At 49.5% G+C, this 19466-nt stretch overlaps 1 protein-coding gene and 1 long non-coding RNA gene across 15 annotated transcripts in view; both read right to left on the reverse strand.

The window, feature by feature from the left end:
* Nucleotides 1-990: 990 nt before the first annotated feature.
* The window catches only part of ACIN1 (apoptotic chromatin condensation inducer 1), a 37369-nt gene continuing 18893 nt past the window's right edge, over nt 991-19466 (reverse strand). For 3 of the 14 annotated variants that reach the window (XM_016925873.4, XM_009427492.5, XM_054666385.2), the window contains 11 exons: nt 11925-12066; nt 8409-8451; nt 6796-6929; nt 6546-6698; nt 5877-6018; nt 5370-5515; nt 4857-4964; nt 4609-4716; nt 3739-4063; nt 3525-3625; nt 991-1901 (listed from right to left, as the gene is read on the reverse strand). In XM_016925873.4, coding sequence (XP_016781362.2) covers nt 1575-1901; nt 3525-3625; nt 3739-4063; nt 4609-4716; nt 4857-4964; nt 5370-5515; nt 5877-6018; nt 6546-6698; nt 6796-6929; nt 8409-8451; nt 11925-12066 — 1729 coding nt within the window. In that variant the 3' untranslated portion in view covers nt 991-1574. Of the gene's footprint in view, nt 1902-3524; nt 3626-3738; nt 4064-4608; nt 4717-4856; nt 4965-5369; nt 5516-5876; nt 6019-6545; nt 6699-6795; nt 6930-8408; nt 8452-11924; nt 12067-13577; nt 13640-13879; nt 14039-19466 lie in introns of those variants that run through there. The other 11 variants (XM_016925876.4, XM_054666384.2, XM_063793229.1 and 8 more) reach the window with 6 other exon arrangements.
* On the reverse strand, nt 18964-19362 carry LOC134808344 (uncharacterized). The gene is made up of 2 exons (XR_010151073.1): nt 19281-19362; nt 18964-19163 (listed from the first exon to the last, which is right to left on the reverse strand). It is a non-coding gene; the product is annotated as an uncharacterized LOC134808344 (long non-coding RNA).

The following is a 19466-nucleotide window of genomic DNA, read 5'->3' on the forward strand; positions in this document are numbered from 1 at the left end:
CGGAGGAGCGAGGCGGCTCCGCGCCGCGCGGGAGAGGAGAGCCCAGCCTCCGACCCTCCCCGGCCAGCCGGGCCCGCGCGGCGGGGGCGGGGGCGGGGGCGGGGGCGGTGCCGCGCGTCCGCCCCTTCGGCGCTCCTGGGCTGCGGGGCGCATACAGATGCGGCGCCCCTCCCGGACCGGGCCCGCAGCGCCCGGCAGGGCACTCGGGCGGGAGGACGTCCAGGCCACGGCGCCAGGCCATTTCCGAAGAGCTGGCGGGGCGGGTGCACCCGGGAGCGCGAAGCTGCCAGTCCCCGCCCGCAGCGGAAAACGGGCGAGCGCGCGGTGAGGTGGGGAATTCGGAGCCCACTGCGGAGAGACCCGGCTCCGGGCTCCCGGTTCCCGGCTGGCTTTTGGGACTGGTGTGGATGGAATCCCAGCTGCGAGGCGGCAGCGTTTTGAGAGCCCATGCAAAGCACGGTAGCAGGTCAGCTGGGGGACACTTAAGGACGGCAGAAGGGTCCAGAGAGTCCGAGGCCCGGGCCCAGGGAGCGGCTCGGGAACAGAGGCACGACATCGGCGGGAGGTCGGAGGCGGGCAGTGGAGCCCTTCTTGGGAAGCTCGGTTACAAGGGCCAACAGAGCGAGGAGCTGCCGCCCCCTGGTGGTAGTTGTGGGAGGCACCAAGGTGGCAGGCAGGTGACCAAATCCCTAATTTAACCGTGCACAGGACCAGGAACCAGAAGAGGACCCACCCTCCTAGCCCTGCTGGGGTGCCGCCACGGACACAGGTTGCTCCATGCCTTCCCGAATGAGGAAGGTCCACAGCTTTGGGTTGGTCAGGGCCAAGGCAGGGGATAAAAGACTTCCTGGGAAGTTCAATAAGCAGGAAGCAGTCAGCCTAAAGGAACACATGGAATGAGAGCAACTCCTACCCCAGATATCCTCAGATGTCCACGCTCAGATATCCACAGTGGCTTCTTAACCTGCCCAACGAAAGCCACTCACACAGTTTAAAACTAAGTCAGATTTTTATTTTTTTTTCCATAGACCACATCATTTAATAATAAAAAAAATAAAAATAAAAATTGAACAAAAGGAAAAGGTGGATAGAAAGTGGAACCTGTGGGAAAGAGGCAAGGGCTGCAGGACAGAAGAGACTGGGAACTGCAGGGGCCCTGGGACTCAGGAGGAGATGCTGATTCAGCTCATAGGTGACCCAGTCCTGGCCCCGGCTGTTCCCAAGAGAAGGCTGTAAGTACCCAGGGAGGTGGTAAGCAGGATGGAGGAAAAATCAGAGGACTGGGGCACCTGGCTGTTCCCCATCTCTGGCCAACCACCTCCTTGCCTAACCTAGCTCTTGCCTCTCAGACTTAATGGGAAATGAGAGGGAGGGTCGGGCTAAGTCCCAAGAGATAGGTTAAGGGGGTGTGTTTGGGGGGAAAAGGATGGCCACTTTTCCATTTGGTATGTATGTAGGGATAGGTGATGTGAAAGACCCTTGGCTCCAGGGTGGTGGAGACTGTGCCTATCCCTCTGTGGCCATAACCCCCTGGGGCCGAGTGGCTGGTACCTGCAGCTCTAGTGTTTTCCCACCTAGCGGCGCCCACCCCGGTCCCGCACAGGTGTGCTCCGACTCCGGCTTCTGCTGTGGCGCTTGGTGTCCCTGCGATCCCTTTCCCTGCCTCGTTCTCGGTCCCTTTCCCTATCCCGATCTCGATCCCCCCTGTCCCGCTCCCTTTCTCTCTCTCTCTCCCTGTCCCTCTCCCGACTGTGCTCCCGACGTTTCTCTCGCTCCAGCTGTCGGTTCCGTTCCCGCTCGGCTTCCTTCTCCCGCTCCTTTTGCTCTTCTTCTTCTTGCTCCTTTCGCCGCTTCTCCCGCTCCTTGGCCCGTTCGGCCCGCTCTGCCTCTTTCTGAACGATCTGTAGCCAGGTAGGAAAGGCAGAGAATAGGCAGCTCAGTCCTGGTCACAGCCTCCATTTGTGCCTGGACCCTGCCTCCTAGCTCAGGGTCAGCTTTTCAGTTAAACAGGAAGGGGTTGGGGGCTCAACAACTGCATCCTGTCTTTCTTAGAGCACCTCTCTCCCTCCTAGTTTCAGCCTTTTTTTTTTTTTTTTTTTTTTCTGAGACGGAGTCTCGCTCCGTCGCCCAGGCTGGAGTGCAGTAGCACGATCTCGGCTCACTGCAAGCTCCACCTCCCGGGTTCACACCATTCTCCTGTCTCAGCCTGCCGAGCATCTGGGACCACAGGCGCCCGCGACCACGCCCGGCTAATTTTTTTTGTATTTTCAGTAGAGACGGGGCTTCACCGTGTTAGCCAGGATGGTCTTGATCTCCTGACCTCGTGATCCGCCCGCCTCAGGCTCCCAAAGTGCTGGGATTACAGGCGTGAGCCACCGCGCCCGGCCAGTTTTTTTTTTTTTTTTTTTTTTTTTTTGAGACAGTCTCACTCTGTCGCCCAGGCTGGAGTGCAGTGGTGCTATCTTGGCTCACTGTGGCCTCCGACTCCCAGGTTCAAGTGATTCTCCTGCCTCAGCCTCCCTAGTAGCTGGGATTACAGGTGTCTGCCACTATGCCCCACTAAGTTTTGTATTTTTAGTAGAGACGGGGTTTCACCATGTTGGCCAGGATGGTATCAAACTCCTGGCTTAGATGGAGGCTTAGATGATCCGCCCACCTCAGCCTCCCAAAGTGCTGGGATTACAGGCATGAGCCACCATGCCTGGCCACCACGTTTCAACTTTTACACACATTGACAGGTACTGGCACCATCCATGCCTGGCCCTTGGTATTTCCCTAGCTCCCTACTGTCAGCGTAGATGTGAACAAATCTCTTTTTTGAGTAGCATAAGCCTAAAATTCCCAAAAGGCCCATTACTAAGAAACTAAATTAAAGATGCAAAAACTCTTAAAAAGCAGGGAAATGAATTTATAAAACACGATTTCTCAGCTAAATACAATCAAGTTCTTTTTTTTTTTTTTTAATTGTCTGAGACAGAGTTTTGTTCTTGTTGCCCAGGCTGGAGTGCAATGGCACGGTCTCTGCTCACTGCAACCTCCGCCTCCCGGGTTCAAGCAATTCTCCTCCTCAGCCTCCCAAGTAGCTGGGATTACGGGCGCTTGCCACTGCACCCGGCTAATTTTTGTTATTTTTAGTAGAGACAGGGTTTCCATGTTGGCCAGACTGGTCTGGAACTCCTGACCTGAGGTGATCCACCCGACTCAGCCTCCCAAAGTGCTGGCATTAGAGGCGTGAGCCACCACGCACGGCCTAAAATCAAGTGCTAAGAAGCCTGGTCGGCACAGCCAGCTTCCCAGACATCCACAAACTTCAGCTGCTATCTGCGTGTCTATCTTTACCCTCCTGAGTCTGGTTTCTCTATGTTATACCAATTAACTGAAAACTGCCTTTTTGTGATGCTTAGTTTATCCTAAAGCTAGGAAGTACTTGGGCCGACTCACTCTCGCAGTCACATGAATCTCCCCTCACCCTGACCTCAAGCCTCGGTGCCATTAGGGAGCAGGGCACGAAGAAGAGCACTCACCTGGCTGTCAGTCAGTGGGAGCCAATAGATGCAGGGAGCTGCCTTGGTCTTTCGGAAAAGGTCATCCAGCAGCTTGGCAGGTGGTTCCTCCTGGGCTTTCTCTGAGGTGGAAAAAAGTGAACCAGATTTGATGCATCTGACCCTCTGTCCCATCCCATCTGGGTCCCTTTCCCACCTACTAGTGGGTATGCGTACCCCATAGCTAAGTACCTACCTTTCTTCTCACTCTTCTTTTCTTTAGACTTCGCACGTTCCTTGCGGCGGCGGTCACGGGACCTTGATCGGGAACGGGGCCCTTCTCGAACTTTGTCCCGATCCCATTCACGCTCCGATCGAGTCCGCTCCCGCCGCTCCATTTCCCGTTCCCGTTCTGCCCACTGTTCCCGCACTGCCCGTTCCTGCTCCCGCTGCTCTGCCCGGGGGTGCTGTGGTGGCTGGACCGGGGGTGGGGGTGGAGGGTGCAGGGGCCGTGGTATTCCCTGCTCCTCTGTCTTAGTTTCAGAGGGACGGTCCACCAAGAGGCCTCGGTGATAATCCAGCTGTGGGGAGAGGAGGGACAAGGACAGTTAGGATAGAGGTGATATCACTCCCACTCAAGGAGCCAGGATGGCCGGGTGCGGTGGCTCACGCCTGTAATCCCAGCACTTTGGGAGGCCGAGGTGGGCAGATCACGAGGTCAGGAGACCGAGACCATCCTGGCTGACACAGTGAAACCCCGTCTCTACTGAAAATACAAAAAAATTAGCCGGGCGTGGTGGCAGGCGCCTGTAGTCCCAGCTATTCGGGAGGCTGAGGCAGGAGAATGGCATGAACCCGGAAGGCGGAGCTTGCAGTGAGCTGAGATCGCGCCACTGCACTCCAGCCTGGGAGACAGCGAGACTCTGTCTTAAAAAAAAAAAAAAAAAAAAAAGGAGCCCAGGTACCACTTTGAAGGCCCATGGTACAATTAAAGGAACCAAAGCCAAGGAAGAAGAGAAAAGAACAGAAGCTCAGAGACTGCAGGTCTGGCAAGGATCTCAGCTGAAATCTAGCAGATAATGGCTTCCCCTGCCCCTCCTCTCTTTCCTCTCCCTAGGTTTCTTACCTCATCTTGCTCGGCATAGTCAGCACAAAGGAATTTGGGATTGGACTGGGGCCATTTGACCCCGTGCAGAGCTGTGCGGGTGGCAACAGCTTCCTCTACTGTTGAGTACTGGTGGAGGAAGGGAGAAGATGGAGGGTCACAGTGTGTCTGCAACCCTTCCCACTTGCTGCAACACCCTTAAACCTGCCCACACTGGTCACAAAAGGAAATATATGCCATGACCTATAGAATCAGCTTCTTCCCCTCACCGTTACAAAGCAATGAGATTTGATCTTGTCAATCCAGAAGGCCTCTTCCACCAAGGTTCCTGTGCGCCCCAACAACTCCTTTAGCTGGCCTAAAGTGAAAGGACGGACCTGCCAATGAAAATAGACTTTCAGGGTCTAGAAGAAGGCAAGACCACCACCCAATCTTTAGATTTCCCGAGCTGCTGTCACAGGAGTATAGTTTCAAGGTTTGGGGGAGGGCAGAGAGTTTAGGAACCTTGCAGTAAGAATGTGAGAAGAGTGGTGGTGCTTCCCAGCACTAATTGAGACGTTGTATGTGAGGCCTTCTGCAAGTCCTCAAAACAACCCTGCAGGGCAACAGCTTTTCCCCCTCATTTTTAGATGGGTAAATAGGTTAAGTAACTCACTCAAGATCAGTGAGTAACTTAATCTATTGGTAGACCAGTTCAACTATGAGTGGAACCTAGGAGGCATAAGCCTAAAGCTCAAACTTAACCACTAAGCAAGCTGGGATGGTGAGAAACAATGACTTACCAAATTGGAGATATGGACAATGTTGCTAATCTTGCCCCGGGGTGGGGAGGGCACCTGGGCAGTTCGGACTGGGTCATCGATGGTAATGGAAACTCCGGACTTCTGCTGGCTAATGGAACGTCGAGTTAAGGTATCTCCTAAAGTCACTATCAAGAAGACCACAAGAACAGCTTTTGGTAGGAAGCAATACTGGCTCTTTTCACCCTCAATGTAACTCTCACGGTTCCCTTTCTTTTATACCAAGCAGCCACTCCTTAATCTAAACGTGGAGAGCACCTATAATCTGCAAAGTACTGTGCTAGGCTAACCTCATCATCATGGAGATTCAAAGATTAAACAGAGTCAAATCTGGCCCTCAAGTAGCTTACTTAATATGTAGGAGAAAGATATGATATACGAAAAAATATAATGAAAGGCAGGAAACATTCAAAGCTTTCAGCGATCCAAATGAGGTGCTCTGAGAATTCAGGGAGCCGCATTACATTTCTCTCACAATATGTCACTCACCTTTCTTTACTTCATGCTCTGCAGGTGGGGGCAAGGCCACCTCTACTGACACCTGGGGAGGTACAGGAGGTTCTGCTTCAGGTTCCTTCTCTTCTTCCTCTTCTTCCCTCTGCCCATTCTCCTGGCCCTCTGCAGGTACTACCTATCAAGGTGTCAGAGAACACAGCAGGTCTGTTAAACACCAAACTGGCATATTCTTTTCAGCCTCTGGTTCCCTGGTGAGAGTAGCAGTCAACCTAGCATGTTCCTTCCGCTAGGGGTATTTCGTTATCAGCTCACTTCTACCAGATCCTGGGATTGTTAGTGCCTCAACTTTGCCTTGAGGAAAACTAAGGCAGGAGTTAGTAAATTTTTTCTGTAGAGCAAAGCAGTACTTCAGGTTTTGCAGGCCACATAGTTTGTTGCAACTACTCAACTCCGGTGATGTTGTAGTGAACAAACAGCCACAGACAAAAGTGAATGAACTCGTGTGGTTGTGTTCCAATCAAACTTTATTTGTAACAGGTAGCCAGCTGGATTTGGTAGTCTGACCCCTGAAAGTGTCAGTCAACCCAACCCTCTGCACAGACAGGGAAGTTCCCTCCAAAGACTTTATCTCAGCTCCTCAGCTAGCTGCTCTGCATCTACTGCTCCCACCTTTCCCCTGACACTGGGGTGCAGAAGCCTTACCTGAGTGACTGTCCGGCATATTTTCAGCCCCTTGTCATGGGTCCCATCATCGCCATTACGCTCTGTCTCATCCTCAGAGATGCGAGAGTCATCAGCATGAAGATCCACAACAGCCTCCTGCCCCGCCAGGGGTTTGATGTCGGGGATGAGGCTCTGGGACACAGATACCCCCCACCCCGTTACACTGGGCCCATGTCTACTCCCACCTTAACAGGTCTCATCCTCCCTTCCCTGGCTCCTCCCACCTCACCTTTAGTGATTCAGTGGTGATACTGATGGAAGGTTTCTTCTGTGTGGTGGCTGTGCTGGCTCCCCAGCGTCGTTTCCGACCAGGCTGGCCCCCCTCTGTGTCACTGTTTCCAGCTGGCACCCCCTTGGTAGCTGCTGTCCCCAAGAAATAGACCCAACAGTTAGATGGTCTCAGGACCTCTGCTAGTTCAAACCATAATACCTACAGGTTACCTCTGGCTGGAGTTTTGGTAAAAGGTTAACTTAAAGAAATCATATTTGGAGGCTGAGTGTGGTGGCTCACGCCTGTAATCCCAGCACTTTGGGAGGCCGAGGCGGGTGGATCACGAGGTCAGGAGTTTGAGACTAGCCTGACCAACATGGTGAAACCCCATCTCTACTAAAAATACAAAAATTAGCCAGGCGTTGTGGTGCACGCCTGTAATCCCAGCTACTCAGGGTGCTGAGGCAGGAGAATTGCTTGAACCCGGGAGGCGGAGGCTGCAGTGAGCCAAGATCGTGCCACTGACTGCACTCCAGCCTGGTGACAGAGCGAGACTCCGTCTCAAAAAAAAAAAAAAGAAAAGAAATCATATTTGGGAACTGGGGAAACCATGGCTTCAGACTGAACACTGATCTAAAAGCAGTAAGGGAGGGGTAGCTAGTTTGATGAGCCGTTTAAACTTTTAATGGTAGACAGTAATATCTTAAGTAGTGTGGAAGAAAAACTGAGAAGGACATGTAAATGCAGAAGAAACAAGAACACTGTGATACTAACATCTAGGCAGAACTAAGATCATGATGGGATCTGGTCTTCCTTTAATTTTCACACTACAGATTGATATTTAAGTTATAAACATCTATTATACTTTTGTAATCTAGAGTTCCTCATTGGGGAAAATGTTAAAATTGTTAGTTTGAGGTGTGGGGCACTTTCATTTCCTCAGGTGCTCTCTTAGAATAACGCATAAACAAGGTCAGGCACGATGGCTCACGCCTGTAATCCCAACACTTTGGGAGGCCAAGGCAGGCGGATCACAAGATCAGGAGTTCAAGACCAGCCTGTCCAACATGGTGAAACCCCATCTCTACTAAAAATACAAAAATTAGCTGGGCATGGTGGCACATGCCTCTAATTCCAGTTACTCAGGAGGCTGAGGAGGATTGCTTGAACTGGGACCCGGAGGCGGAGGTTGCAGTGAGCCAAAATCGCACCACTGCACTCCAGCCTAGGGTACTACAGAGGGAGACTCTGTCTCAAAAAAACAACAACAAAATACCCAGAATAATTCATAAACTGCTAAGCATCACATAGGAGTCCCTGAAACTCATTCCTTGTTGAGTATTCAGGTATCTGAAAGAATAAATGCCTCTAAGGCTAAATGGGACATGGTCTCAGACACCTCACACTGTATCTCATTAAAATGTGACTGGAGCAATATGATGGGGATTGTCTCAAGTTTTGAATTCCAAAATGAAACCCTACATAGGAAAGGATTCAGATTTGCTAGGCACAAGGGGTGGGGCAGGAGGGAGTGACCCAAGAATGCCACTGAGAATGAAATTCTGGTTCTCAATGAATGCTGGTTTTTATGGTATTCCTGACTTTTATCAGGGATTTGGGGCTAGACTTACAGACAACGGAGATCTTCCTCTTGAATGATTTGGGCAGCGAGCTCTGTATGAAGAAGAAAAAGGGGAAAAAAAAGAGAAAGAGAGACACCCCACAGAGAGGGGGGAAGGAGGTTAGATGGGGCAGTCTTAGCTTAGCCTCCAAAGACACAGATAGAGTGAGAGAGAGAGACAGAGAGAGACACAGAGACAGACAGAGACCAAAACAGAAGCGGCAAACGGCAAAAACGAAGCAGAATCAATGCAAGTTAGAGAAAAAAATAAAACTAAACATCAGAGCAGGGAAAAGTCATCTACTCCGTATCACACCTGTGTATTAGCTTAACCAGAAATAAGCTGGAAGAGGAGTTCAGTAGCCTCTCAGCCCCTTAAAGATGTTGGTCATGCCCCCTCTTTCACCGTCTGAGTCGAGAGGACACCAAGCCAAACAAACTGTGCCCCAAACTGGGTCATCTAGTCCTCCCAGGTCCTTCCTTGCTAACTCGAGGAAACAAGGAAAACCAACTTTGGATGGCAACTTCAACAAGGTAACCCTCCTTTCTTCAATGGCCAGACTGATGCCCACTGACAATGGCTTTGAGATGCTTGGACAGCAGACTGTCATGTCAAGACTGCCCAGACCCCCACCACACTGTGGAAAAGGGCAGCACCAGACCCACTGGAGATGAGGCTCTTGAGCCAAGTGCTAGCAAAAAAAAACTCAAAGGTGTCTTTGATAAAGGAAGGTTTTTATGAAGGGCAGATTGTCCCCAAGGAGATCCTTAGACTTTCCAGCCACCGCAGGGAGCTCCAGCAGAGTCTTACTGTTTCCTCTCCAACCAGGGCTCAAGCCTTAGGGGCTCTGCCAAAGACCAGAAGACATCTTTGGGACAAGTCTCTACCCCAAACACTCAGTGGGTGAATGACGAAAGACAATGGGGGGGGGGGGGGAGAAAAAAAGTGAGAGAGAAAAAGGGAATAGAGTATTTTTAAGTGTAGGTGCTTATTTCTGGAAAAACTAAGACCACTCTACCACTCTTCTAAAGGGTAGGGCAGAAACCTCGTGATGAAATCCCTTTCCCATCCACCCCCACCCGCAGCCCCGTTTGTGTCGTCTAACCAAGTCTCCTTGGTCTCTGTTAAGGGCCAGCCTGACCCCTAGCTGGGCCGCTCTCGATGGGTAAGTTAGTGAGAAAAACAAAACAAAAAAAAAGGTCTTAATTAAAACAGGAAAAACATGAACCAAATAAATAAATAAAAGAAATCAGAAAAAATAAAGATATAGAAAAAAATAAAATAAAATATTAAAAAAAGAAGAAGAAAATAAAGAAGAAAATAAACTAGGAATATGACAAATGTTCCAGGTACCATCTCACACCTGGGATCTTCAGTTCAGCCAATCGCACCTCACTGTGTACTGTATCTAGTCAACCGCCGGTCCAATCAGAATGAGCCCTCCCTGCTAGGCGCTGTGCAATTGGTGGGGGGTTGGGTTGGCAAAAAAGGTGGGCGCACGGCGTGGTAGTCAGCACGGCACTGCCAGAGTCCTCCCAGGGGCGCAGGGGGGGCGGGAGGGAAACGTGTGGGGGGACGCTGCCCAGTTTCCATGATGTCAAGACAGTTCACTGGCGGTGGCCAGGCTCAGCGAGGGATAGAGGGGGGAAAGGGGCAGAGACATCAGTCCTGGCCCTGTAGGGACATCATCTTGCAGTCCCTGATGAGATGGCCTGTGAGTAGCAGGAATGATCCTTGCCTTTTATCGTGAGAGGCAGGCAGGACCCTATGTCCACCAGTGGCAAGCTGCAGCAATAACACCACCCAATACTTGGAATCCAGGTGATGACTCCAGAGTCCCTTTCTCCTCTGCCTGTAACTGGGGAGGGGGTCCTCTCACCGAGTGGGATCATGGAGCCTCTGATGAAGGTAGCCTGGGGGTAGGTGAATACCCCAGGACCTGGCAGACATTCAGCAGCAAGGTCAGAAAACTTCTCTTCGGAGAGTTGTGGCTGGCATCTCCTCAGGGACTCCAGCTGAGACAGTGGTTCCAGTCAGGTGGATGAAATGAGTCCCTGCCTCCAGGGATGGAGGAGAAGTTGGAGCAACCAACATGCTGCCCTTCACCATGGACAACAGGGACCAAAGGAAAGTCCATCTGATGAGCAAGTGGTGACACATGGGCTGGGCTGTCATCAGCATTAAATCCCCGGGGGCTCAGACCCTAGACTCCTCTGCACGGTTCCTAGTCGTCACAGCTTAAGTAGAGGGTCCCACTCAGTGTTTTACAGCATGGCACTGCGATCACAAACTTTAGGAGGTCTTGGTGCCCTAGATGGGGATCCCAACAGTCTGTAGCAAACAAGGCAACCCACAGTCCTCAAAAGGGCAAGGGCATGTGGGCAGGCGCCCCAGCACTGGCACAAGCTCTTCTTGGGGTGTCCCAAGTAGGGAGATGATGCAAGTCCACCCCTTTCCAAATGTTTTTTGCTTGCTCAATACAAGTCTCTCCAGAACAGTGTTCTTCTTGGCCCCCTGATGTAAGCAAGACAGGGAGGCAAAAGGGGGCCCATCACAGGAGCCCATATACATGCCCCCCTCTGGCCAAGACACCTGGATAGCAGACTTGGCTCTGATTGGGCAGCTCAGTAGCAGCGGGTGGGTCCAGAGGAAGAGGCGGCATCAGCGATTGGCCAGTTGGGCAGGGTTATATTTTACGGGCGGATTACCGTACATGAGGTACTTGGACAAAGTTTTACGGGGAAGAAGGACCTTGTAATAAATAATATTCTGCACATCAAATCACTTTCACCGGCCCCCACCCCCGCAACACACACCAGAAAAAGGCTACACACACAACAGTCCCTCCCACCTTGTTACCCCTCTCCTAAACCCAGCTCATTCTGTCTCAATTACTTTAAGAGCCAAGAAGACTTCGCTGGCTCTGATGGGGGAAGCCCCCTGAAGTGGGTGCAGGACACAAGATAACATATGCCAAAAAAGGAGGTAGAGGGGTCACAGGTAACTGAGAAGGGGCCTTCCGGATCACAAGTGCTGGCTTCTAAGTAGCTACATCTCTGCAGTCAGACCACTGGGGGGCAGAGGAGGAACAAAAATTTCTCAGCATGGCTGGTCTGGTGAGAACCACTAATGTCCACTAGATGGCGTTGGGCTCCATCAGGCTTTTAAAAAGGAGGGAAAGCTAAAGGAGTTACCACCAGGAGAAGCTTGGGAAGACAGCAGGAAAAGCTGAACATAAATCTTAGATAAAGGGCCATTATCAGACTTTCCCGTTAGTTACAAACGTCTAGAGTCTGGGCACTACTTCCCCAACAAGGAAAGGAAAATGAATGAGCCCTGTCCCCATCACAAGGGGTCTCCCTTGCTAAACCAGCGAATTCTCCCTTGGCCCTATTCTGATCCAAGTCCCTGCCTCATCCCTCCTTTAAGTTAACCCACCATGTAAGAGGGATCACTAGAGTGCTCTACTCTTTCCCCTAGGTCCATTCCTGCCCACCCGCCCCAATAGGTGGCTTGGATGTTTACCTCTTTCTTCTCCTCATCTTCAACACTGCCCTCCGGGCGGTCATCATTGCTGACTTGGTCTGCAATAGGCATGGGAGGTTCTGGAACATCATTTTCAGGTCTGTTTTCACTTGTGTCCATGGTCACTTCCTCCTTCTCCTCACTGACAGGAGGGGGGAGTGGTGGTGGGGGGGCGGGCAGAAAAGAACCAAGGGGAAGAGAGAGCAAGATGTTAGTTACTGGGTCAGGAAACCCTCCTGCCTCATCACTTGGGTGGGATTAGGAGGGCTGCTTTTCTGATCAAGGTTAGAGACCTTGTCCCAATGGGAAAAGTGGGAAATAGATTTTCCTTGGGGAAAGAGCGTGGATCACAGCAACCACATCTACCCATTGCCCAGATGAGTTAAAAGTTGTCTTTTGTGGGGTTAGGACTCCAACTATTCTCAGGTAATAACTCACCAGAGTACTCTTATATGAAAGGAGAAAAACCCTCCTCTGAAAATAGTCCCACAAAAGTGACTGTGATTTGCCCACAACCCTGTGGCCTCAGTCTCCCTGGCCAAAGGCACCTTTATATGGCAAAATTGCACGAGAAACGAAGGGAAGCCCGATTCCCTTAAAAAGACAAGAAAGAATGGCCACGGCTTTGGCAAAAAAGCCTGACCTGTGTTTAATCAACTGCTTAATAAGTAAAGGCCTGCTGATCCTCAGGATCTGGAGACACCAGAATGGAGAAAATGGTGGGGGGTGGGGGGTGCGGGGCAGGGGGTGGGAACTGCAGGGAAGCAGCAGGCCTGGTGAAGGTTCAAGCTTCAAGGACCCTCTCTCATTCAAAAGGAAAAATTAAAACTGCTGAATTGAGTATGAGAGCTCAGAGAAGATTAGGGCCACTTTTACCTGCTCAGAGGTGTAGAAACTGTTCCTACATTCGGCTTTCACCCAGTTTCTCCCACTCCCTCATTCCAACTTCCAAGAGATAAAGAGAGCAGGCCTCCTAGTCAGGACACACCCTCCCCCACACAGGCAGCTTCCCCCACGAACACCAAACCCACTCTCCCACTCTTAATCTCACAAGTTAGCTCCCATTTCAGGCAAAGAATCCCAGAGATTCACTTCAGATAAACTATCTTTCCACCTTTGATTTCTGTCTTCGTCCCCAACTTCTATCTCAAATCTCACCCCCTCTACCACCCAAACACCAAGCAAAAAAAATCAAATCAAGATGATCAGAGGCCTAAGGCTCAGGAGAGGGGAAACCAAGCCTCCCAGGCCGATAACCACCACCAGAAAAGTCAGCATTCCCAACAGGCTGGCTGACTGACACTCAGAGGTCAGAAGAACCTCCCTAGAGCAGTCAAGAAGGGATGCACTAGGGGGGTTAGGGGGAGGGGAAAATCGGAACTGTGCCCCCAGCTAAACAGGCCCCCACAGAAACACGAGATTTAGCTGCTTACATCTAGAGAAAAGGCTTATACAAAAAAAAATATCTATTTCCCATACAGAAAGGGCATGTGGGGCCAATTAGAAACTGGGCAGGAAGGACAAAGGGGGAAAGCAGAATGACTGAAAACAAACCAAAACGAAAGACGGAATGAAAGCCATGAGGAAGAGAAGGAAGATGAAGGGAGCTAGAGCGGTGGGGAAAAGGCATACATGGAAATGTGAAGCTCTCACCCTTCTTTGCTTTCTGATAACATGATTTTTTTTCTCCCCCTGGAAGTGCTGTTTATCCCTTTCTGGAATGGAAGAAATAACAAAAACCAAACAAAAAAAATCCTAAAAAAAATAAAGAAAAAAAACCACACCTTCCTTGTTCCAAGATCCCACCACCTCCTCCCCAGCCACCCGATCCAGAGAGAGAAAATTGAGATGTAGCAACCGGGGATCCAAAAAATGGTAAATGGAAGGGGAGGTGGTGGTGGTGCGGGGAGGCTAAAACAGATCTGGCTTTTAAGAGATAAGCGTTAAGTCCTCACGGCAAACCCCGAGTTCGGCTGGATTGGTCTCTCTGGAGAAGGAGGAAGAGGGCCAGGCTGCTGGTAGTGGCTGGCTCTATTGTATTGGCGGAGCGGCAGCGATCAGCCGGAGACATGCAGGGGAGCCATCTTGCCACTTACCCAGCAGCCTGTGTGTGCGGATGGGGGAGGGCCTTGCTGCAGCAGGGGAGGGGAAAGAAAAGAGGGAGGGAGCTGAGTGAGCAAGGTTCTTATCCTTTGGCAGGCCACAGGGAGCTGACTGCTGGCTCCAGAGGCCTGGCCTTCTTTTCTCAAGTTACAGCAGCTACAGAGGCTTAACCCCCCAGGGCTGGAGTGCTCCCTCCTGGTCTTCCCAGGGGGCAGGGGAGGGGGCTGGGTGGAGGACATGTAAAGTTACAGCTGCTTGATTGGAAGATTCTAGAAAATAGAGAGAATAGAAGGCAGGCAAATAGTAGAGGTGGGAGTGAAAAAGGATTAAATAAGAACGATAAAGCCAAAGTTGAAAAGTGATTAAAGAAGGATGGTAATGAAAGCTGGATAGAGGGTGGGGCATGAGCAATGTTTTATGTGCCTACCATCCTCTATCCAGTAATCTAGGCATGGAACACTGAAACCAGACCAACCAGTCAGATGCTGCAGGTAGGGAGGTGGGATGGGAATTGTCACTATCCAATCACTACAGTAACTGGCTGCTCACCCTGGCAATGACCACGTGTTAATACTCCAACATGTCCTTTTCCCAGGGATGGTGGAGGGAAGTGGATAGCAGGGAGAGTTCTTTTTTCAAATACCAGTAGAAGGGGGGCAGGGTTGGTGTCTCTGAAGAGATGACAGACAACTTTGTTTTATAGAGTCTTTAATAAGGTCACCCTGCCCCAGGGTCCACTCGGGCCAGAAAAAGAAAGGATAAACAGGGCAAGGGGACCTTGGGTAGCTGAAGCTTGAAGGCCACTTCTTGAAGCAAGGGCTCCAAGGTGAGGCTCTAAAGTAGATAAGACAGTGAAGTGAGAGTGCTGCTATATGGGGCGGGGGAGATCAGCTGGGCAGAAAGCGACTGGGAACTAAGCAGAAAATATTAATCATGGGAATCTTCACTAGACCAAAGTGGGAAACAGATGCTAATAATTCAAAAAGTGCTCAGTAGATACTCAAAATGCTTATTTGTTGACTGCAGAGATGTTCCTTTTGTGTCCTAGTGGCAGTAGAAGTTTACACTAAGATAAACTTCTGAGAACCAAAGCTCAGTGTCTCGTGTAACATTTGAGCTTTTAGCTAGGAATGAAATTTTCTCCCCGCTGCTTAAAATCTTACACTTACAATGCCAACTGCATGCTAAAGTGGCCATATTTATACATTACTTTAAATGTTTCCTTTCACATAGTGGTCCCTGTCTGCTCAGGGTTAAGAGTGAAGACTCTGGAGTCAGACTGGCTAGCCCCACTCTGTTAAAAGTTGTGTGATAGTAGGCAAGTTCCTGGTTCTGTATATCTGTCTTGTAATCTGCAAAGTGGGCATAGTGACAATACCTATTTCATGGAACAGTGTAGTTAAGTGTTAGCTCTTAAGAGTCTGGCTTGGAGGACACCCCAAGTGAAGGTACAGATACATGTAAAATACATGCACACTTAATAGGCCATTATCTCATCTGATGCCACCTCTGGGGGTCTGAGTTTCCTCAAAAGAGTAGACTGCTTGTTTTCTGAGGCAAAGCCATTCAGTGATTGGCATGACAGGTTTTCAGCAATGCCCTTATCACTCTGTATAATAACTGCTACTTTATCTGCCCCCCATCTCTACCCTGCATAATTCCTCAAGGGTAGGGATTGCATCTCTTGGCCCCTAGCCCAGGGCCTAACACAAAGTAATGTTCCCTAACTATTTCTGAATTAGGGTATCATTGTGGGTACCAAGTGGACACTTACTAAATGCTTGCTAACCTAAAAGTTTTCTTATTGAAAAAAAATTTTTTTGGCTGGGCGTGGTGGCTCACGCCTGTAATCCCAGCACTTTAGGAGGCTGAGGTGGGCGGATCACCAGCCTGACCAACATGGAGAAACCCTGTCTGTACTAAAAACACAAAATTGGCTGGGCGTGGCGGCGCATGCCTGTAATCCCAGCTACTCGGGAGGCTGAGGCAGGAGAATCACTTGAACCCAGGATGCAGAGGTTGTGGTGAGCCGAGATCGTGCCATTGCACTCCAGCCTGGGCAACAAGAGCAAAACTCCATCTCAAAAAAAAGAAAAAAAAATTTTTAATAGAATCCCCACAAAGAATGTTACACCACAGAAAATGTTACCTTCAGCCATCCTCAAATAAAATGCTGTTTATCCACTGTCCTAAAATACTCTCAGCTGCTAATATGCCTCTGCAGAAGTGGCTGATTTTGAGAAATTTTGTTATTGAAAATTCCTTTTTTTTTTTTTTTTTGAGATGGAGTCTCACTCTGTTGCCCAGGCTGGAGTGCAGTGGCACAATCTCAGCTCACTGCAAGCTCCGCCTCCGGGGTTCACACCATTCTCCTGCCTCAGCCTCCCGAGCAGCTGGGACTACAGGCACCCTCCATTACACGAGCAGCTGGGACTACAGGCACCCTCCATTACACCCGGCTAATTTTTTGTATTTTTAGTAGAAACGGGGTTTCACTGTGTCAGCTAGGATGGTCTCGATCTTCTGACCTTGTGATCCGCGCATCTCGGCCTCCCAAAGTGCTGGGATTACAGGCGCTCATGAGCCATCATGCCCGGCCGAAATTTTCTTTTTTTTTTTTTTTTTTTTTTTTTTGAGACGGAGTCTCGCTCTGTCGCCCAGGCTGGAGTGCAGTGGCGCGATCTCGGCTCACTGCAAGCTCCGCCTCCCGGGTTCACGCCATTCTCCTGCCTCAGCCTCCCGAGTAGCTGGGACTATAGGCGCCCGCCACCACGCCCGGCTAATTTTTTGTATTTTTAGTAGAGACGGGGTTTCACCGTGTTAGCCAGCATGGTCTCATCTCCTGACCTCGTGATCCGCCCGCCTCGGCCTCCCAAAGTGCTGGGATTACAGGCGTGAGCCACCGCACCCGGCCTAAAATTTCTTTTTTTTAAGAATAAGAATCTTACCACGTTCTCCTTTACCCTCTTAAGACACAAGAGGCGTGTGTTTTCTATTTCCCCATGATCAATTCTGTGGGACCCAACAATTCCGAACATTTTATTTTCAGACAATAATGAGGGCCGGGCATGGTGGCTCACGCCTGTAATACCAACACTTTGGGAGGCTGAGACAGGAGGACTGCCTGAGGCCAGGAGTTTGAGACCAGCCTGGCCAACATGGTGAAACCCCATCTCTATTAAAAATAGAAAAATTAGCAGGGTGTGGCAGCCGCGTCTATAGTCCCAGCTACTCAGGAGGCTGAGGCATGATAATTGCTGGAACCCAGGAGGCGGAGGCTGCAGTGAGCAGAGATCGGGCCACTGCACTCCAGCCTGGGTGACAGAGTGAGACTCTGTCTCCAAAAAAGAAAAAAGATAAAGAGGAATCCTTGAAACTGTCCCCAAAATGGACTCTATCTACTTGCAGGACTAGTACCAAAACCTTGTTAACCATGTGTCAGAGCCCAACATAGCTTAACAGTCTGTGAAACTGCACAGAATAAGCAGTGGGGATATCTACCCATAAGTAAACAGTACACAAAGAAGCCCAGAAGAAAAGGGTACAACTATTTGGAGGCTAATAATATCACATTACAACTCATATGTGAATATGAGATTCAGAGAAGCTAATGGAAAAGGAAATTCCTATAGGCATATATGTTGAAATTTTAGTTATTATAGAAAATTCACGAGGAGCTGAAAAACTGACGTGAAAATTTAATAAGAAACAGTGGGACTAGATACCCTCAGAAGCATACTGGCCCCAAGATAACCTAGAACAGTAAGATTTTGGGGTATATGTCCTTAGATAATTTCTCAGTGGAGCAAACTCTATTGATGACAACAAATTCTGCTTTTTCATGCATCATTTGGGATATTGGCATTGTATGTCCCCTGGGGAATATCAATTACACCATCATATTGGCTTAAGGAACCATTACCTTCCTCCTACACAGGCAGAAGGACAAACATGCATTGTACCAAGAGCCTAAAACTGCTATTGCCTGCTAGGTCTGTGCATACAGGAAGGTTGTATCTAGAGAAATCCAGGTCTGAATTAACTACAGCTGAATGATACAGCTGCCCACACAAACAAATCCCCTCTTTTCTTTCTTCCCCTTTGTTTTTTGTTTTTTTTTTTAAGTAAAAAGAGAATACCATTATTTTCTGCTATATGGGGACATTTTTGTTATACCCATAGAAGGCAGAAGACCAGAGTTTTGAACAGCGCTCAACGGAAACAGGACTGAGGACCCACAAATTCCTGCTCCAAGCAATGAAAAAGACACCTTACCTCATAAATTTAGAATTCCTCAGGCACAATCAGAATCAGAATGGATTTAACCAAACACAGCAAAAAGTCAGTCAATCTCTTCCAAATGGTGACAGGTCCTTGAAGTCTAATTTTTTTTTTTTTTTTAACACTTTACTGCTCTGTTTTTTTAAGTCATATGACTTCTTGTTGAGACAGACAGAAAAACCAAGGTTAGACCATAAATGGTCTTTTCCATTTTTTTTTTTTTTGAGACGGAGTTTCGCTCTTGTTGCCCAGGCTGGAGTGCAATGGCGTGATCTCAGCTCACCGCAACTTCCGCCTCCCGGGTTCAGGCGATTCTCCTGTCTCAGCCTCCTGAGTAGCTGGGATTACAGGTGCACACCACGCCCGGCTAATTTTGTATTTTTAGTAGAGACGGGGTTTCACCATGTTGGTAAGGCTGGTCTCGAATTCCTGACCTCAGGTGATCCACCTGCCTTGGCCTCCCAAAGTGCTGCAATTACAGGCATGAGTCACCACGCCTGGCCTTGCCATAAATGGTCTTTTCCATTTAGCATTGTTGATTACGCTTTCAAAATTGGCCAGAGCTCTAGAGGGCTGCCAGACTGCACACTTAACACTCTGGAGGGGTAAGAGACCAGGAAGGGTGTTGTTAATCAGTTGTGGTAGGGCCTCCAGAAATGTATGCAACCTTCTCAAAGATTTATTTACCAGATCCAATGCCTATGGGTTTAGGCTTCTGGGCATGCTGTTTTGTTAGAATGTTGAACAAACCATGTGACAGGCAGGTAGAAGGAAAGCAGGTACGAGTGATGTGTGTGAACTGCTCCTCAGTGAAGACTGCATTTCCCTTCTATACACTACTCCACTGAAGCGGGCCTAGGCAACAATGGACAATCTAAGTATTTGCCCAAGATGCCACTTGCCTATCATCTTATTAGAATCAATGTGACTAAATTATCTCAGTCATAAAATGAAGATCAAAACCACCTTTACCTGGAGTGGGGGGACAGGAAACTCTATGACTCCAAGCTTCATGTGCCCTGGACTTGCATGGGAATGTCCAGAAAAAAAGCTGCTTCAAAACAAAATAAAATGCCTTTCTGTTGCTAGGATCTCATAAACCCACAGAATTTTAAGGCTAGCAAAGAGCTTTTCAGAAAATCACTTTCTTCCCAAGGT

Source organism: Pan troglodytes, chromosome 15 (genome assembly GCF_028858775.2).
Source record: "Pan troglodytes isolate AG18354 chromosome 15, NHGRI_mPanTro3-v2.0_pri, whole genome shotgun sequence".
Lineage (NCBI taxonomy): Eukaryota > Metazoa > Chordata > Mammalia > Primates > Hominidae > Pan > Pan troglodytes.